Genomic DNA, 19429 nt, shown 5'->3' with positions numbered 1-19429 from the left:
GCTGGATACTACATCAGCGCTCTACCGAGGGTAATCAAGTTGTCCTAAGCCATACGATGCGATTCATTGTGCCGTGTGTAGATGGATGGGCATTGTCATGAAGTTAAAATGATCCCTTTAATGAGCTCTCGAAAATGATTGTGTTACTCTGAAGCAAAAAAATATTACGAGCAACATTGGAAGGGGGAGGAAGAGATTAGTGTTTAACGTCCCGTCGACAACGGCGTCATTGGAGACAGATCTGAAGGAAAGCGGCCGTGACCTTTCGAAGTCACCATCCCGGCATTTTTCTTAAGCGGTTTGGGGAAGTGACAGGAAATCTAAATCAGAATGGTCAGTCCTACCGAATGCAAGTCCTGTGTGTTAACCACTGCACTGCCCCGCTCGGTACAAGCAACATTTCCGACCGATCCCACTAACGCAGTAAACATGAGCTTGTTTGCATGAAGTTAACTTTTTTTGGTGATGAATGCCTCCATACCCTGGATTGTTGTTTCGTTTCGCGTGGTACTTAGCGATCCATGATTCGTCATCATTGACGATTCTGCTTAAAAATTACTCATCTTTGTTACAGTATCATTCAATGGTATTCAAAGCACTGGAAAGTCGATTGTTTGAAAACCTGATTTGAATTTTCCTTAAATTAGTATCGGCAAATCCTGGGATGGTTCCGACTATAAGGTCACGGCCGATTATCTGGCCATCCTTTTCATACTACACCTGCATATATCACTTACTTGTTTTTTTAACAACTATAGCACGCCAACATGCCCAATAATGTTGTAAAAGTGTGAAAATGATTCACGGATGACTGAAACTACTACCAGTTCTACTATTACTACACATCAGCAGCGCTTTTGATTGGCAGCATGAACACAACTTCCAGTACTTTAAGAATTCTGAATGTATTTGAAATTTGAGAAAACCCATTAGATTAGATAGTCTCTTTTACTGAACTTATTCAACAACTTTCTGTATGAAGTCTTCAGTGATGACGGTCCCGCCCACATAGCACTCCATCATGAACACAATACAATCATCTATCATTCATTGTATCTCGTCAATCTATCCTTCATAGAGTTAATTCATGAATTTCAGTAATCTACCGATGAATTTTATCCGCTCCCACGTCTTTCGATAAAAAAATAAGAAATTATGTCAGTATTGACACTCAATGGGGTTATCAATTAAATAAGATATTTTAAACAAGCACAAACAAACGTAAGCACCGACGCGTACTTCCACTGCAATATCTGTTGTCAGACAATACACGTACGTACTCCTCGTGTTTGCGTTGATCCCATACAGCAGTGCTGAAGCTGTGGCATTTAAAACCTGTATTTAACTTTAAAAACACGCCTGGGACACCCGATGGCTCGCGTAATGCCTAACGCCACTTTTATTGCGGAAACTGTAATCAAATCGAGGATTTCGGTGAACAGTTAGACGGACGTCTCATTTTCTTACGCCTTTAAGCACTCTTGCATCAATCGAGATTTCTGCCAATAAAACGCAGGCTTTGGTTTGCCTTCCCCACAACATTTTCCAATTTAAATTGTTCGTAATTGTAATTCCTAGGGATTAGACCATTCCATTCAGCAGATCACGAAATTTTTCTTCCCTATCACACAGGACAGCAATGTCACGAGCGAATCGTATCATTACAATCCTTGAAATTTAAAACTACCCCTGAACCTTTCTTTTATTTCCGTCATTCCTTCTTCGATGGACAGATTGAACAATAGGGAGGAAAGACTACATTCTGTCTTACACACTTTCTAGTCCGAACGCTTCGTTCTTGGTCGTCCAATCTTATTATTCCTTCTTGGATCTTGTACATATTGTATTTTATCTGTCTCTTGTTATAGCTTACCCCTATGTTTCTCAGAGTTTCGAACATCTTGCACCTTTTATATTGTCGAATGCTTCTTCCAGGTCGTCAAATCCTATGAACGTGTCTTGATTTTTCTTTAGTCTTGCTTCCATTATGAACGCAACGTCAGAATTGCCTGTCTGGTGTCTTTACCTTTCCTAAAGCCAAACTGATCGGCATCTAATACAACCTCAATTTCTTTTCCATTCTTTTGTTTATTAATATTGCCAGCAACTGATCGTCATCTAACAAAGCCTCAATTTTCTTTTCCATTCTTCTGTATATTAATATTGTCAGCAACTTGGATGCATGAGCTGTTAAGCTGATTGTTCTATATGTCTCGCACTTGTCAGCTCTTGCAGTTTTCGGGTTGATATTTTTCCGAAAGTCAGTAGTATGTCGCCACACTCATACATTCTACATACCAAAGTGAACAGTCGTTTTGTTGCCACTTACCCCAATGATTTTATAAAAATTTATCTATGTGTCATCTATACGTTCTGTTTATTTTATCTTACGTCCCCCAAAGTTCTTTTAAAGGTTAATACAGGATTCTTTATCTCTTATAAATCGACTCCTGTTTCGTCTTCTATCAATCAGACAAATCTTCTCCCGCATAGAGGCATACGCTTTCCACCTATCTGCTCTCTCCTCTGCATTTAACTGTGAAATTGCTGTTGAATCGTTAATGTTACCATCCTTGCTTTTAATTTTGATGATTCTGTATGCTGAGTCAGTCCCTCCGATAGTCATTTGTTTTTCGATGTCTTCACATTTTTCCTGCAAGCATCTCGTCTTAGCTTCCATGCATTTCCTATTTATTTCATTCCTCAGCGACTCGTATTTCTGTATCCCTCAATTTCCCTTCACATTTTTATACTTTCTTCTTTCATCGATCAACTGAAGTATTTTTTCTGTTATTCATGGTTTCTTACATATTACCTTGTTTATACCTATATTTTTCTTTCGAAATTCTGTGAATACCATTTCTAGAGCTATCCATTCCTCTTTAACTGTACTGCCTACTGAGCTATTCCTCATTGCTGTATCTGTAGCCTTATAGACCTTCAAACGTATATTGTCATTCGTTAGTACTTCCATATCCAACTTCTTTGTGTATTGATTCTTCCTGACTAATCTGTTAAATTTCAGCCTACTGCTCATTACTGCCATATTGTGATCTGAATCTGTATCTGCTCCTGGGTACACGTTACAGTCCATTACCTGATTTCGGAATCTCTCTCTGACCATGATATAATCTAATTGAAATTTTCCTGTACCACCCAGCTTTTTCCAAGTATATATCCTCCTCTTCTGATTCTTGAACAGAGTATTGGTTTTTACGATCTGAAATTTATTGCAGAACTCAATTAGTCTTCCCCCTCTCTCATTCTTCGTCCCACGCACGTACTCTCCTGTAACCGTTTCTTCTATTTCTTTCCCGACAGCTGCATTCCAGTCCATCATGACTATTAGGTTTTCATCACCCTTTCAGTAATATACTTTCTCTGTCTCTTCATCTTCAGCTTGCGACGTCGGAATTTATACCTGTACTATCCCTGTCTGTGTTGGTTTACTGTCGACTCTAATGAGAACAACACTATCATTGAACTGTTTACAGTAACACACTGTCTGCCCTACCTTCCTATTCTTAACGAATCCTACTTACTTTCTGTCATTTTCTGCTGCTGTTGATATTGACCTATATTCATCTGACCTGAAATCCTTCTCTCTATTTTACTTCACTGACCTCTACTTTGTCTATATTAAGTCTTTGCATTTCCCTTTTCAAATTTTCTAGCTTCCCTACCACGTTCAAGCTTCTGACATTCCACGCCCCGGCTTGTAGAACGTTATCCCTTCATTGATTATTGAAATTTTTTCTCAGCGTCACCTCCCCTTTGGCAGTCCCTTCCCAGACATTGGAATGGGGGACAATTCTGGAATCTTTTTTCCACTGGAGATATCAACATGACACTTTTTCAATTACAAGTCATATGTTCTATGGATACACGTCAGTTGTCTTTAATTCTGTGGTTTCCATTGACTTCTGCATCCTCATGCAGTTGATCATTGCTGATTCTTCCACCTTTAGGGACAATACCTCACACTGAGGACAATAGAGTGCCCTGAACCTCCGTCCATTCCTCTGCCGTCTTTGAAAAGACCTTTGGCAGAATGACAGTGACTTCTTATGCTGGAAATCTTCGACCACCGGTGCTGATTATTAATCAAAATTTAAGCGGTGATGGGTTTTGAATCCGGAACTAGGACGTTTTTGTACTAACTAAAGACGCTCTCTCTAACCCTTTTTTTTTAAATTTGTTAAATCCTCCCAGGCTCAGAGGTCTCTCAATGACCAATACAGGGCCAATTACTTCCCTCATTATATATTAATGATGTCTCGACTATTCTTTCCCATAGCAAATATCACTTATATCCTAAAGATCTTTTGTTATGGCATACGCCAACGACCTTTTGTTATCGTTACGTGGAAGTCCAACAAACCTATGTGCACACATCCTGCAGGTAAATGCTGATTTACTTGCCTTATCAGAGTGGATGCAGAACTTAGATTTGAAACTTAACCCATTTGAAACGCAAGCAGTCGTAGTCACTCTAAAAACGTATTAAATATCAGTACACAGAATCTCTTCCATTCTTAATCGTAAACGTATAGAAATAACTTTTCGTCTTGGAGCGTCGCTTAGACTCGACTAAATACAAAAACCAGTCTGTAGGAAGGTATCACCGTCACATCATTCCCTCCGAAAATACAATATTCCCTTTCAAGCTGAAAAAGAGAGTCGTAGAGTCTCTAATACTCCCCATACTTGATTATGATGATCCTATTCTCAAAGGACGTCTGTACGACGCCCGCTAGAACTGCCGATAAATGTTTGTGTAGAGAACATTTGTGACATAGCTATTTCGCCATATCACTCCTGCCTACAAACAATACTCATGTCTACAAGCTGATAAGCATAGGAACTATCATACTCTAGGCTCCATAGTTTTCTCAGGCACTGAACTCCCTCTTGTTTATTTTCAACTCTTACTAAACTTTCAGAATAGAATAGCAGAAATACTTGTTCTCAAAAAGATAAAATCCTCTCTACGGCATTACATAACACTGTGAAATTCTCTAGATCATTTATTGTGTCATGAACTCATCTTTGAACAATCTTTCTCAGAATACCAGAAAAATTGAATTCCTTTCAAATTTCATAAAACAGCTAATGATCCATCTTCTATCACAATAGTAAATTTCTCCCTTATACTCTCCTTCACAGCTCCATCTCCCTCCTGAGCATAGAGTTATCTATTTAAATTCTGTCCTTTCCTAATAGCAACTGTCACTGTCATTTCAATAGTCTCTTCTTTCTTCATCTCTTCCGCTTCTGATAATGCTAAACGATGCTTCAAATGCGCTACAATAATCTATATCATTCTTAATGCCATTTATTGTTAATATTGGTAGCTGTGCCAATAGTAATAATAATTTACATTTTGAATGCTATATGATAATATGGTTTGTGTTATTCCTGGCCAGACATAAGAGAGGACCTTAAAGCTCTACTCTGGTAAGGCTAAATAAGAATAAATAAAAGCGTAAAATTTTCTATGCACTACATATTTGTGTGCTTATGATAGCTTTTGTCTTTTAATGATAATGTGTTTCAGTATTTAAAGTCTGAAACACCCACAATGAAAAGGAATGATTCACTTTTAATGAACTTTAAATTAACATTAAATTCAAATAACAATTCTTGTTTAAATTACAAACTTTGTATCTTGATTTACTAATGTATTACGTGTAATTTAAAACAGTTCAGTCTAATATCAGCTGTTTCTGTATACCAAACAGAAGAACTGTCCAATTAGTTATATAAATTAATAATAAACACACAATCTATATTTTGTACTTACCTCTATCTATATCACCAACCGACGAAGCACATCGGCCGAAAGGTCTAGGACCCTGCAGAAGAAACGTCAAAAATTGTTTCAAGTATTCATTATACTCTATACTATAAAAATTATTCTTAGTTCAATGTTTAACAGGTTTGCCTTTCCAAGAACATACATATTGTCTTTGTTACTTTTCGTGCGGCTAGCAAATCAGTATTTACGTGCTTGTTATTCTGAATAGTGTTTTTTCTTTTGTATTGGTAAAGCCAAGTGACATAGATAACCCAATAACAGAGACTCTCTGATATGTGTACGTCATGACTCCTTTTCGTCAAGAAAACGTAACATTAAAAACGCCATCAGCCGTGTGTGTTTTGAATGTATTTTATTTATGCGACCAGTTTTGTTGTTTCAGTACGCCGTCTTTTCATCCTCAAGTAAGTTGTAGGAAGAATCCACCCTCATGTGCAGTCTAAATGGGAGCCAGCATTAACTAACTATTACCCGTGGACTTCGGGTTTCAACAACGCTATCGCTTCGTTCATCAACTAAAGACTGCTAAAAAAGCAATTCCCGTCATTACTTCTTCAATGTACGTGATGAGCTGGACCATATGCTCTTTTTGACCCGAGACTGTTATTCCAGTCTTATTCTTCCTCTCTTGATTGTTATACTTATTTTCTATTACCTCTCTGTCTCCCAAATATCTTGCACCAGTTTACGTTGTCTAACGCTTTTCCTAGGTCGACAAATCCTACAAAAGTGTCTTGACTTTTCTCGTCTTGACCACGTTACCAACTGCAAGTTAGGAATTCCCTCTCCGGTAATTTCTTAAAGTCAAATAAATCTCCATATTAAATACCCGCACTTTTCCTTTTTAATTCTCTGTATATTCTTCTTCTTTGCTACTTGGATGCATGAACTATTAAGCTAACTGCACGACTCGCGCATTTATCTCGCATTTGATTGTGTAGATGACGTTCTTCCGATAGCCCGATTATATGTTCCAGAGTCATAGGTTCTGCAAACCAGTCTGAATTCTTGTTTGATCATCACCTCCCCAATGATTTTAGAATTTCTAAGGCAATGTTTTCTACGCCTTCTGCTTTATTTTTTATCTCAGTCTTCAAAAGATCTTTCACACACTGCATGCAACTCGAACACATTTCTCCTTCTATCACTTAAAACAGTTTTGCAATTCGCAGGGGCCCTCGACGTACCCTTTTACCAAACCGCCGTCTCATTTGCGTTTAACAGTGGAATTCTGTTTCAACTCTTAATACTGACTCCTTTGGTTTTAATTTTACCGAAGGATGTCTTGAAGCTCCGACTACCAGTTCCTTTTGAATTTCTTCAAGTATCTCCTGCAGTCATTTCGCAGTAACTTCTTGCACTTAATATCAATTTCATCACTATTCATTGCTCTGTCTCTTTCTTTTCATAAATATTTCTGTATTTCATTCTTTCATCGATCGCTTCAAATATTTATTCTGTCGTTCACAGTTTCTTCAGTTACTTTCCTTCCAATCATAATGTCTGCCCAGGTTAGTAATTGTCTTCTTCAATTGAACTGCCTTCTGTGATATTCATTATCGTAATATCTACAGCCTCAGAGAAATTAAAACGCAGATTATCTTTCCTCCGTTGTTCGATATCCCATTTCCTTACACACCTTCCTGACAATTATCTAATCTTCAACATTACTAAACTGCGAACTGAGTCTGTATCTGCTCCTGGGCACGTACTACAGTATCTCATTTCAGAATCGTTGTCTTATGATCACCTGATCTATCTGGTATCTTTCTCTAGGATACAAGTGCTACTCTCAAACGAAGGTGTTGGCATGAGACAGGAATTCGTCACGTGACGTACCAGACAAGTAAGAAGATTGAAAAAATTATTCTCCTGTTTCTAGGCGTTTTCCAGGTATACCTCTTTCTCTAGCGATTCTTGAACAGTGTATTTGCTATTACTAGCGGACATTCATTGCTGTACTCAGGAAGTCCTCCTGCTCTCTCATTCCCATTGCCGACTCCGTATTATTCCACAGAACTAACTTTTATTCCCTCCACTATCATAGCACTCCGATGCCCCATGATTATTACATTTCCATCGCCCACTGCATTATGAGTTACTCGTTGTGTGCCATCGTACGCTCTATCTCTTCATTTTCTGCTTGTGATGTCGGTACATTAACACAAAAAAATGTTGTTGGCGTTCCTTTTCTGTCGATGCTTACAAGAATAACCATCGATCAGTCTGCCTGCGGCAGCCGTAGTGAGCGGACATGGGGCGTTGTCTGCGCCGCTAGTGGAGCTAGAGTTCTCTGTGTTTCCTTTCACTGTGTACTTTGGACACGGTGCAGTAAAAATATCGCTTTTCAACTAAAACAAATGAAGTAAAACTGGATGATGAGGAAGTCTCAGGCATTTATATGCATTAGTGTCTCGTAAGGAGGAGGTAAGATGAGCATCAACGAATACAAAACAAGGATAATGGAATGCAGTCGAATTAAATCAGTTTCTGCAGAGGGAATTAGATTAGGAAATGAGACACTTGAAATAGTAGATGCGTTTTGATGTTTGGGCAGAAAAATAAATGATGGCTGAAGTAGAGGTGATATACAATGTAGACTAGCGATGGTAAAAATAGCGTTTCTGAAGAAGAGAAATTTGTTAAGATCGAATATTGATTTAAGCGTTAGGAACTCTTTTCTGAGAGTATTTGCATGGAGTGTAGCCATGTATGCAAGTGAAACATAGTGTTAAGCAGTTTAGACAAGAGAATAGAAGCCTATGAATTGTTGCGCTACGGAAGAATGCTGAAGGTTAGAAGCTACTGAATAGAACTGCGGTGACGCAACCTGACTAGAAGAAGAGATAGGTTGGTAGGACACATTCTAGGACAACAAGGGATCACTAGAGTGGTACTGGAGAGAAGTGTATGGGGTGAAACTCTTAGAGGGACACCAAAAGATGAATATAGTAAGCAGCTTCAAAAGAATGTCGGTTGCAGTAGTTATTCACAGATGAAGGCTTGCACAGGATAGAGTAGAATGGAGAGCTGCGTCCAACCAGTCTTCAGACCGAAGACCACAACTACAGCAACAAAAATATTAAAAAAGCGTATTTGTGAGACGCATAAAACTTAAGGACGATGGTAGTTTGGTAAGCACACCTGCCATTACTTATGCTGGTTTCGGTTTAAGATCTATAATAAGTTACAGTCAGCACTTTGAAGGTCCACCTGATAAAGTACGAGGTAGTAACGATGGGTTGGAGAGGATACATTGTCAGATGGAGATCTGGGTGGTAAACTAAATGAAATTGGGTTATGGCCGAGCGGTTCTAGGCGCTACAGTCGGGAATCGCGCGACCGCTACGGTCGCAGGTTCGAATCCTACCTCGGGCATGGATGTGTGTGATGTCCTTAGGTTAGTTAGGTTTAAGTACTTCTAAGTTCTAGGGGACTGATGACCTCAGCAGTTCAGTCCCATAGTGCTCAGAGCCATTTGAACCATTTGAAATTGGGTTAGCTAGAGTGGAGTTTCAGAAGCAAGTAGGGTCTTGTCTCTTTACCTGTAAGCACAAGAGATTTAATGGAAGAAGATTACCCCTGTACTCAGCAGAACATTGTAACAATTCTTGTGACCGCAGAAAACCTTTTAAGGGACATAGTAACAACGGCTACCACCGGATAAGTACACATGCAACCATTTTGTCAAGGTGAAATGAAATCAGTGCGTCTACATCCACTTAAGCGAATAAATGTAAATGGGCTGAAGAAATGAAACTAATGCTCTGAAAACAAATGTAGTGCAAATACGTCAGAGTCAGCTATATCAGGAATAATATGGAGCAACAGCGTCCAGAAAATACAAACGTACAGAATCAAAAATAGGGCGTATAGAAAACAACAAACTGAAGTAATTATTTTCAGGAATGACAGGTTCACTTGATCAAGAAGTAAGTGAGGCTCCAGTAACTGTGGAAAAGAAGGGAAAAGTTATGTACAGCACGAGAAAGAAACAAATGATCAACAGATGAACAAATTACGACGGAATTGGAACAAACGGAGACCTGAATGTTACTCAGTATGAGGGCTACGAAATAAAGGAGCGCAGTCTGGCTAATGATGTAAGAAACAACGGTTTGATGCAACCTAAAAGGCCGATATTATGTATCGCTAACAGAGAAAGGTCCAGGAGTAATTACCATCACAAAAGAAGGAAAGACGATGAGAAAGGTTACATACGCTCTGTGGAGAAACGTCAAATACACTTTGTGTGTGAGCATCGAGAAAAGTTCTATACGCACAAGAATGTAGGGACATGGGACTGGCAAGCGGTATACAGAAATACGGACCCTGGGCAGATGAACCTCCAGGCACACCGGGAGAATTTCAACTTTAGTTTCTTTTATTCGGCTCATATAGGCCATAATTAAACGGGTCAGTCCTATAATACTGCAACAATTGATGTAAACAAACTCACGAGCAAATAGAAAATATCAGTAGTTGCAGATTTTCTGTATCGCTATTCTGTTGACGCAGCTCTTGTACAGTACGTTTCTTCAGAGGAAATCCATGTGACGTTCTACGAGTCTTATATGAATATCCGCAGGACTTGTTGATCATGGAGAACCTACGAGTGACCGAAGGAATTTTGTTTTCGGAAATAAAAGACTCAGATTCGCGTCGTGGAGTTTCTGGACTTATTTCTAACACACTAATACTGAAAATACCCATTGTTGGTCAGGTAATAAAACTGAGGGATCAAAATTTTAAAGTAGTATGTGTATTTGTTGCGTAAGAACACACAAGGCAAATGATTTCAACTGTATGTGATATATTACTGATCAACATCCAAAATTAACAGACTGAAACCTTGGCTTTCCTGACACGTGGAAACCAATACATGTATAAGTACCGACCTACAACTGGCTCACGAACGCAGCAGTAACAGGTTGGATAGTATTTCAACAACGGTCACAGAAAACGAATCTAATTAATCTTGAAATAGTACCTCTCACCTTCTCTGATTTTTACTGTTACATAACCTATATTGAGATACTACCACAGCAAATGAAACTTTAAAGATTATGAAGCAAATCATTAGTATATACTTACACGGAGGATTAGAATAATTTAACAGCGTATGGTAGCTTGTAAAAGACAAGTACAGAAACATTCTAATGTTTTTGAATGCTGGGTAAAACTGGCAAACCGGTGGACTGGGAAGTTTCTAATACAATTTTGAAGCTGCAAAAGAAAGGTACAAGAAGACATCTTGAATTTCGAATATTCGAATATCTGTAAATTTTGTTGCAGACGTACAGAGACTGCGTGTGATACATAAAGTATTGATAAGGTTTAGGTTAAAATTTAACCTATCACATAGCAACAGCTGTATGGTCTTAAAGAACCTAAGTAATAAACGAAGCCAAGGCAGGACAAACATCTTTGTACTATCTTCTAAAATACAACGAATGAGCAATCAACAGATAGTAAAGGGTATGCAAATAAAGAAAGTAAATGTAGTAGGGAGAGCAGAAAGGTGTTCTAAAGAAATTCATACCTACTTTCGGAACCTTTGTGGAGAGGATGTTACCGGTGACAAGGAAACTCACTATGTGACAGAAAACCTCGGCACAAATGATAATCGAACATTATGCAACCCCTACACAAACAAAGAGATTCTTCAATCAATAAGACAAGCAGCAGAATGGAAATCACCGGGCTCAGATGAAACACCAACCGAGTCTTATGAGATTTTTGGGAGACAATAAATCAGCAAATAACCAGTGTAATGAATTGTATACGACATTCTGCAACATTTCGATGAAAGAATGGTCATACTAATCCCAATTTGGTAACATTACGCAACAAAAGCGAGTGCAGACGTATTACCAGTTGCATTCTTGAAAGTATTCGATACAAGAAGCCAGAAGTACCCCTACAGAATAATGACCGCGAAAGGGTTTAATCCCGAATTTATAAAACTACTAAGTCATATACAGCTTGTCAAGCTCGAGAATTTTTATAAATGGACAAAGAACTAATATAATAAGCCTTCCGCTGTGGTCGAGCGGTTGTAGGCGCTTCAGTCCGGAACCGCGCTGCAGCTACGGTCGCAGGTTCGAATCCTGCCTCGGGCATGGATGTGTGTGATGTCTTTAGGTTAGTTAGGTGTAAGAAGTGCTAAGTTCTAGGGGACTGATGACCTCAGAAGTTAAGCCCCATACTGCTTATAACCATTTGAACCATTTGAACTAACATAATAAACATAAATCGCTCAGTAAAACAAATATGCCCCTTATCTATGATGGTGCTCCCTATAGTGCTGGATCTCCTTTGTCAATAATAGATCATGAAATTTCGCTATTAAACGCCGTTGGTGTATATTCTGCGTCTGTAGCAAATGCAGATGTTGTCGGAATAGCGCTACAGAACCCAGAAGAAATGACTAAATTTCTGAAAATGTTGGACAAGTAAAGAGCAGCAGGAGATGCTAAAGTGAATAGCCACAAGGCCGAGATTATTGTGTTAGGAATGCGTATCAGGGTAACCAACAAACATGCGTTTCGGGAAACAGAGACCCGAAAAACACTAGGTGTAATCTACAACAATCTCAAAAAATAAGTAATTGGAGAAAGATGTTACGAGTTGTTAGAGAGAAAATGAAAGGAAAATACTGAAAGAGACTTCTCATTACTCCAAAATAGTGGCTGTTAACAATATATTTCGTCTAAAATGCGGTATAAATCGTATCAGTGCCGAAACAAATCGTAAACTGGATAAAGTCTGAAATAGACTGTTATATATGACTGCATAATAGCTCAAGGTTAAAATGTCAACTTTAACTTCATCGTAGAATAATGAAGATTATGGTTGTGGGATGTTAAAAGGCAATGTGATGCCGTGTTTGTGTAGGATATAGATCGTGGAAGGAAGTAAAAGAACCACCAAACGGTTTAACAGCTATGATTTTGAAACATATACAACAACAAAGCGTGAACCTACATAGCCAGTACATCTCAGTCACGTCTTGAACTGTATAATTGATACAATAAGATACAAAAACTTCAAAAAAGCTGCAGTATATAGAGGTGCTCCATAAATGCGGAGTTAACAGTATTTTAAGGAAATAAACTGACAGAGAACGAACGTCAATGTGGCAAATATATCCAAAAGACATTTAACTTTATTTTGTCAACTTGGTATCTGGAAGTAAATTAAACAGCTGCAGTAAATACAAAGCTTAGCTCGATTAAGCTACATGAAACAAACAACTGAATAATTCGAAAAAATTCACATTACTGCAGTTGGCAAAATTCTACACTTACACGATCAGTTTCAGTCGGTTGTCCATTATCAGGTTCGTAAAGGTATTCACAGCACCATGTCAGGCGAAATATGAAGTCATTATCGTCAAATGATAAAATCATGAATTATACACTGTTGTCATACCGCCGTATAAATTACATGGTCAGTTTATAAAGTCTGTGCTAGTTAGTGTTTCTCACTCATGTTATAACTGCAATCGGAGTTAACACTGTGAACAGATTCATACCGCATGGAGAAGACCTCACAGACAAGACCATGTAGACAAGAATGTCATATGAGTATCGGAACAATGTATAATTAACGATTTTGTCATCTGACGATAAGGATTTTCACCTACCATGGTGTTATGAACACTGAAACTGCTAGTGTAAATAAAGAACTTTATCAGCAACTCAAGACGGTAATATGACATTCTTCAGATATATGAGCTGTGGGGTACAACCTCCGGAAAAGTTGTAACAGTTGTCTCTCCGGGGGAAAAATAGTCTCGGAGATTTCTGTCAATCAAATACGGAAAGTACAACACTCAGCACAAACTAAACTTAATGTGTAGAACAAACACAAGCCGTATTTTGATGACGAAATTCTTATAGAGAGGAGACAATGTAAACCAACAAAGCAAAATGCAAAATGCGAAAATATCGTAGCTGTGCTACGACATTCTACATGAGTTCTTTAGCCGTATAATCACTATGAACGAGTACTGTATAGCTATGATCACGAGACAAAGCAAATTTGCGAATACACCGCCACCATAAAGTGCAATTACCCAACCGTCATCGGGGTAGGTGACGTTGAATATATTCTGTGATTGCCATGGTGCGATGACAACAGGTTGTTCTCGGAAGGGGCAAATCGCCTGAAGAAGCCACAGGACTGTTGAAAGAATGACGTTTCAATCGGCAGAATGACTGTTCTGAAGATAATTTATCATTTGTCACAATCACTTTAATATCAAATGAAGTGGTTCAGCCGATATCAGATATATTTACATCATAACACATGACTTGGTTCATTCTCATTAATACAGAAACCACAATGTTCACCCTTGCAGTCAATCCAGTGCGGTTTCTACAGTGATGGCAGTGAACCACGACAGTTATTTTACGATATGAGGATGGCAGATTCCAGTCGAAACTGGTCGTTTCGTTTGAAATTAGTGTGACAGTGCCGAAAAATAAATTATTTTCGAAGCTTTTCGAGGTGTTGTTGGAAGTTTTCCAAGGGGGTGCTTTTGTTCCACAACGCCTCAGGTCATTCTACACAGGACAGAGTGCCACACAAGTTGCTCCTCTGGGCTATCAAATTTTGTCTCACCTTCCTCAATTCTCCTGACATGCCAAGCAGTAGTTATGTCACTGCGTGGCAAGGATTTCCGGGATGATGAGGAGATGGGGCGGTTCCTGAACAACCGATGCAACAAAGGTCTCAAAAGGTCTCAACCACGTCATCCATCGTTTGAAAGAACGTAACTACCCCTCCTATATGGTCACACACAATGAGGTGGTAAAAATGATGGGATAGCAACATGCGCGTATACAGATGGCGGTAGCATTGCGTGCACAAGATCTAAAGAGCACTATCGGAGCTGTCATTTGTACTGATGTGATTCATGTGAAAAGTTTTCCGACGTGGTTGTAGCCGCACGACGGGAATTAACAGACTTTGACCGCGGAATGGTAGCTGGAGCTAGACGCATTGGACATTCCACCTAGTAAGTGATTAGTGAATTCAATATTCCGAGATCCACAGTGTCAAGAGTGCGCCGGGAATACTAAATTTCACTGTTGAGAATATTGGATTAGAAAGAAGTGACCGAGGGCCTTCACTTAACTACCGAGAGCGATAGCGTTTGCATAGAGATGTCAGTGCTAACAGACGTGCAAGACTGTGTGAAATAATCGCAGAAATCAATGTGGGACATGCGAAAAATCATTGCGGGCCGTACGACGAACATATCCGTTAAGACATTGTGGCGAAATTTGGCGTTAATGGGCTATAAAAGCAGACAACCGATTCGAGTGCCTTTGCTAACACCACGACATCGCCTGCAGCGCCTCTCCTGGGCTCGTGGCCATATCGGTTGAACCCTAGACGACTGGAAAACTGAGGCCTGGTCAGATGAGTCCCGATTTCCGCTGTTAATAGCTGACGGTAAGGTTAGAGTGTGGCGCAGACCCCACGAAGCAATGGATCCAATGCGAACAAGGCACAGTGCAAGCTGCAGGCTCTCCATAATGGTGTGGGCTGCATTGGGACCTCTGGTCAAAATAATTTTCGGCTACTTGGAGACCATTTGCAGCCACTGATGGACTTCATGTTCTCAAACAACGATGGAGTTTTTATGGATAACAATAAGCCACGTCACCTGGTCGCAATTGTTCACGACTGGATTGAAGAACGTTGCGGACACTTCGAGCAATTATTTGTCCACTCAGATCACGCGACATGAACCCCTTCGAGCATTTATGGGTCACGATCGAGAGATCAATTGAGGCTTAACATCTTGCACCGGCAAAAATTTTCGCAAATATGTCACGGGACTTATTGAGTCCATGCCACGTCGAGTTGTTGCACGACGCCGGGCAAAAGGAAGTCCGACACTACATTAGAAGGTTCAAAATGCCTCTGAGCACTATGGGACTTAACATCTGAGGTCACTTAGAACTACTTAAACATAACTAACCTAAGGACATCACACACATCCATGCCCGAGGCAGGATTCGAACCTGCGACCGTAGCAGCAGCGGGGTTCCGGACTGAAGCGCCTAGAACCGCCCGGCCACAACGGCCGGCACATTAGGAGGTGAATGCAACTCCACCTTCTGGTGGAGTATGAGACTATGGCTGTTCAATGTTCAATAAATACAATACCAATCACCGTTACATAGGTTTATTTCTAGGCAACCAGTTTCGACGTAACACTACGTCGTCTTCAGGCCAAAACTGCTCCAATCCAAAAACCTTCGTGTTACAAATATAGCAGTGCCTTTAACTGGTCTTGTAATAGCTATTACGGGCATACGAGTTGGCAGTTAGTATTGTTTTCATTGAACATTAGGAGGTATCCCATGACTTTTTGAACCTTAGTATATGCACTCCGTCTTCATGCCACGAGTGGCCTACCGGTACCATCCGACAGCCGTGTCATCCTCAGTGGAGGATGCGGATAGGAGGGGCGTGGGGTCAGCACACCGCTCTCCCCGTCGTTATGATGGTATTCTTGACCGAAGCCGCTACTATTCGGTCGAGTAGCTCCTCAATTGGCATCACGCGGCTGTGTGCACCCCGAAAAATGGCAACACTGCATGGCGGCTTGGATGGTCACCCATCCAAGTGCCGACCACGCCCGACAGCGCTTAAAATCGGTGACCTCACGGGAACAGGTGAATCCACTGAGGCAAGGCCATTGCCTACCTTAGTATATGAGATGTGGAAATGCCAAGCGGCCTGTTACAGTCAGTTCGCTAGCCCGTTGAATGGCCAGCAGACTTGCCACAGGAGCAGCGGCACTTACCCTGCGAGCGGTGACGCAACCAGCCGCCAACAGCAGAGCCAGCAGCAGCGCTGCCGGAGAGAGCACGGTGGTCGCCATGGTGTGTGGCGGTCGGCGGCCGGCGCGCCCGCTTTATACTGCGGCGGGCGGATGCCGCCGCTTCCGGCAGCCTCGGCGCGCCTCTCCACTTGCCAGGACTCTGCTGCTCCGCTCTTCAGCCGAATCGCGGGTGACGCCACGCTCTGCAAAAAAGCCCGTGTCTGAGATAAGGCGCTCCGCGGCGTGGCGCGGCCGAGCTGTATAAATAAGCTGATACGTCGCTCCCTAGTTTGAGGGCAACGAAGGCTTCGCCGAAACGCCGCTCCCGACCAGTCGTTGCAAAGATGGAAGGCAGGTTAGGGCTGAACAGTGTTTCGTCATTCCACAAAACTATAAGCAACCAGTATCTCCAACATCCTCAATGAAATTAATACAATTATAAAAGTTCAAAAAGACAAACGCTCTTGTAGGGTTGATGGTATTTCAAACAGAATTCCGAAAAGATCTCCCAACATAATAATAATGTCCTTAGTGATATATACTGTACAATGCATCATTGGCACAGCGAATTTATCCAGAAAGGTTAAAATATGGCCGGCCAATGTGGCCGAGCGGTGCTAGGCACTTCAGTCTGGACCCGCGCAACGGCTGCGGTCGCAGGTTCGAATCCTGCCTCGGGCATGGATGTGTGAGATGTCCTTAGATTAGTTAGGTTTAAGTAGTTCTAAGTTCTAGGGAACTGATGACCTCAGATGTTAAGTCCCATAGTGCTCAAGCCATTTGAACCATTTTTTGTTAAAATATGTTGTTATTGAGTCACGCCGTAAGAAAGGGGACAAGGAAGACTTCAACAATCGTCCAGTTTCCTTACTGATACATTTTTTCAAAATATTCGAGAAAAAATAAACCCAAGAATAGTCCCACACTTAAATGGAAACAATTTCCTTACTATATTACAGTCGAAATTCCAGAGAGATTGCTCGACTGGGAATGCTATTTATACAGTCACTTATCACAGAGTACAAGCCTTAGATATTAATATATCGCCAGATGATATTTTTTGCGATGTCTCCAAGGGCTCCGATTGTGTAGATCATCATACTCTCTAAGAAAAATTTACGTTTCAGCGAATTGATGGTTTTACACACAGCTGGTTTGAATCATACTTGACAAACAGAATGCAAGACATTGTGCTTAATCAAAAAATGGTTCAAATGGCTCTGAGCACTATGGGACTTAACTGCTGGGGTCATCAGTCCACTAGAGCTTAGAACTACTTAAACCTAACTAACCTAAGGACATCACACACATCCATGCCCGAGGCAGGATTCGAACCTGCGACCGCAGCGGTCGCGCGGTTCCAGACTGTAGCACTTAGAACGGCTCAGCCACTCTTGCATTGTGCTTAATAGTTCAGACAATGTGGCAAAGGTAGAAAAATTTAGTGCCTGGGGTAAAATTAGGAAAGGAGTCCCACAGGGTTCAATTTTGTGTCAAAATGGTTCAAATGGCCCTAAGCACTATGGGACTTAACATCTGAGGCCATCAGTCCCCTGTACTTAGAACTACTTAAACCCAACTAACCTAAGGACATCTCATAAGGGGACTGATGACCATAGATGTTAAGTCCCATAGTACTCAGAGCCATTTTTGACATCACATACATCCATGACCGAGGGAGGATTCGAACCTGCGACCGTAACAGCAGTGCGGTTCCGGACTGAAGCGCCTAGAACCACTCGGCCACAGCGGACGACCTTCAATTTAGGGTCCAGTCCTGTTCCTTACATCGCTTTTAAAAAGGAAGTGTCGACTACTTTGAGACGTGGTAGTGCTCATTGAAACAAGAAAAATAAGTTTAATAAACACGGATCCGGAAACGCATACTTTCCGAGATAAACAGGTGTTCATAGGAAGGCCTGCGCGACGCTTGGTTGCGGATTATGGCACAGTCGGCAGCGTATCGTGATGTCTTACTCACCTACCGTTAGGTAGTCTGCAGTCAGTTGTGTGGTTCGAGTCGTGTTATAAGCTACGTTAGTTTTCGTCGTATTTGTGTGCCTTATTGTACAATACTGCCAACTCAAGGTACGTATCAGGGTGTTTTATCTTCTTTCAAAAGCGGATTCACTTATGTGTTTAGTATCATTGCACTGTTTATACGTACAAATGCTGCAGTACATTTAAATTTTCTCTCTTCCACCACTTGTTAGCAATGGAAGCCTACCAAGTGAAATAGCGGATATGATATTCTGCTATGGTTCAGCAAATGGATGTAGTCTATAAGCGCGTGTCCTCTACGCTGAAAAATGTCCACAGCGCAGGGTGCCCTCTGATAAGCTGTTCGGCAGACGTTTACAGCGTCTAAGGGACGCAGGTACCCGTGCATCTTGCAATACCGACAGTGGAAGGCCCCGCACAGTCCACACGCCTAACATGGAGGAGCGTGTACTACATTTCATGGAGTAAATCTCTGGGAGCAGTTTGTGACGATTAGCAGGAGCAGAAGGCGTGTCTCACTCTCCGACCTGGGAGAACTTCATGAAGAATTGCTGTTCCCATATCATCTACAGCGCGTTCAGGCCTTAAGACCAAAGGGACATCATGGCAGAGGGTGGTTCTGTCAGTGGCTGCTGCAGAAGTATGCCGCCGATCCACTGTTCACATCTTAGATTTTATTTATCTATGAGGCAGGTTCACGTGATATGTGTAGTGAATTTCGATAACCAGCATGTATGAGCAGCTGAAAATTCCCAAGCAATTCA

At 40.9% G+C, this 19429-nt stretch overlaps 1 protein-coding gene across 1 annotated transcript in view; it reads right to left on the bottom strand.

The window, feature by feature from the left end:
- The window catches only part of LOC126272992 (uncharacterized), a 48980-nt gene extending 32092 nt beyond the window's left edge, over positions 1 to 16888 (bottom strand). The window contains exons 1-2 of the mRNA XM_049976344.1: positions 16647 to 16888; positions 5804 to 5855 (exon numbers count right to left, since the gene is read on the bottom strand). Of these exons, the coding sequence (XP_049832301.1) occupies positions 5804 to 5855; positions 16647 to 16724 (130 nt within the window). The 5' untranslated portion in view covers positions 16725 to 16888. The remainder of the gene's footprint in view (positions 1 to 5803; positions 5856 to 16646) is intronic.
- Between the last annotated feature and the right edge of the window lie 2541 nt (positions 16889 to 19429).

Source organism: Schistocerca gregaria, chromosome 5 (assembly GCF_023897955.1).
Source record: "Schistocerca gregaria isolate iqSchGreg1 chromosome 5, iqSchGreg1.2, whole genome shotgun sequence".
Taxonomy (NCBI): domain Eukaryota; kingdom Metazoa; phylum Arthropoda; class Insecta; order Orthoptera; family Acrididae; genus Schistocerca; species Schistocerca gregaria.
Note: the sequence above shows the minus strand (reverse complement) of the source record. Positions and strands in the feature narration are given on the sequence as shown.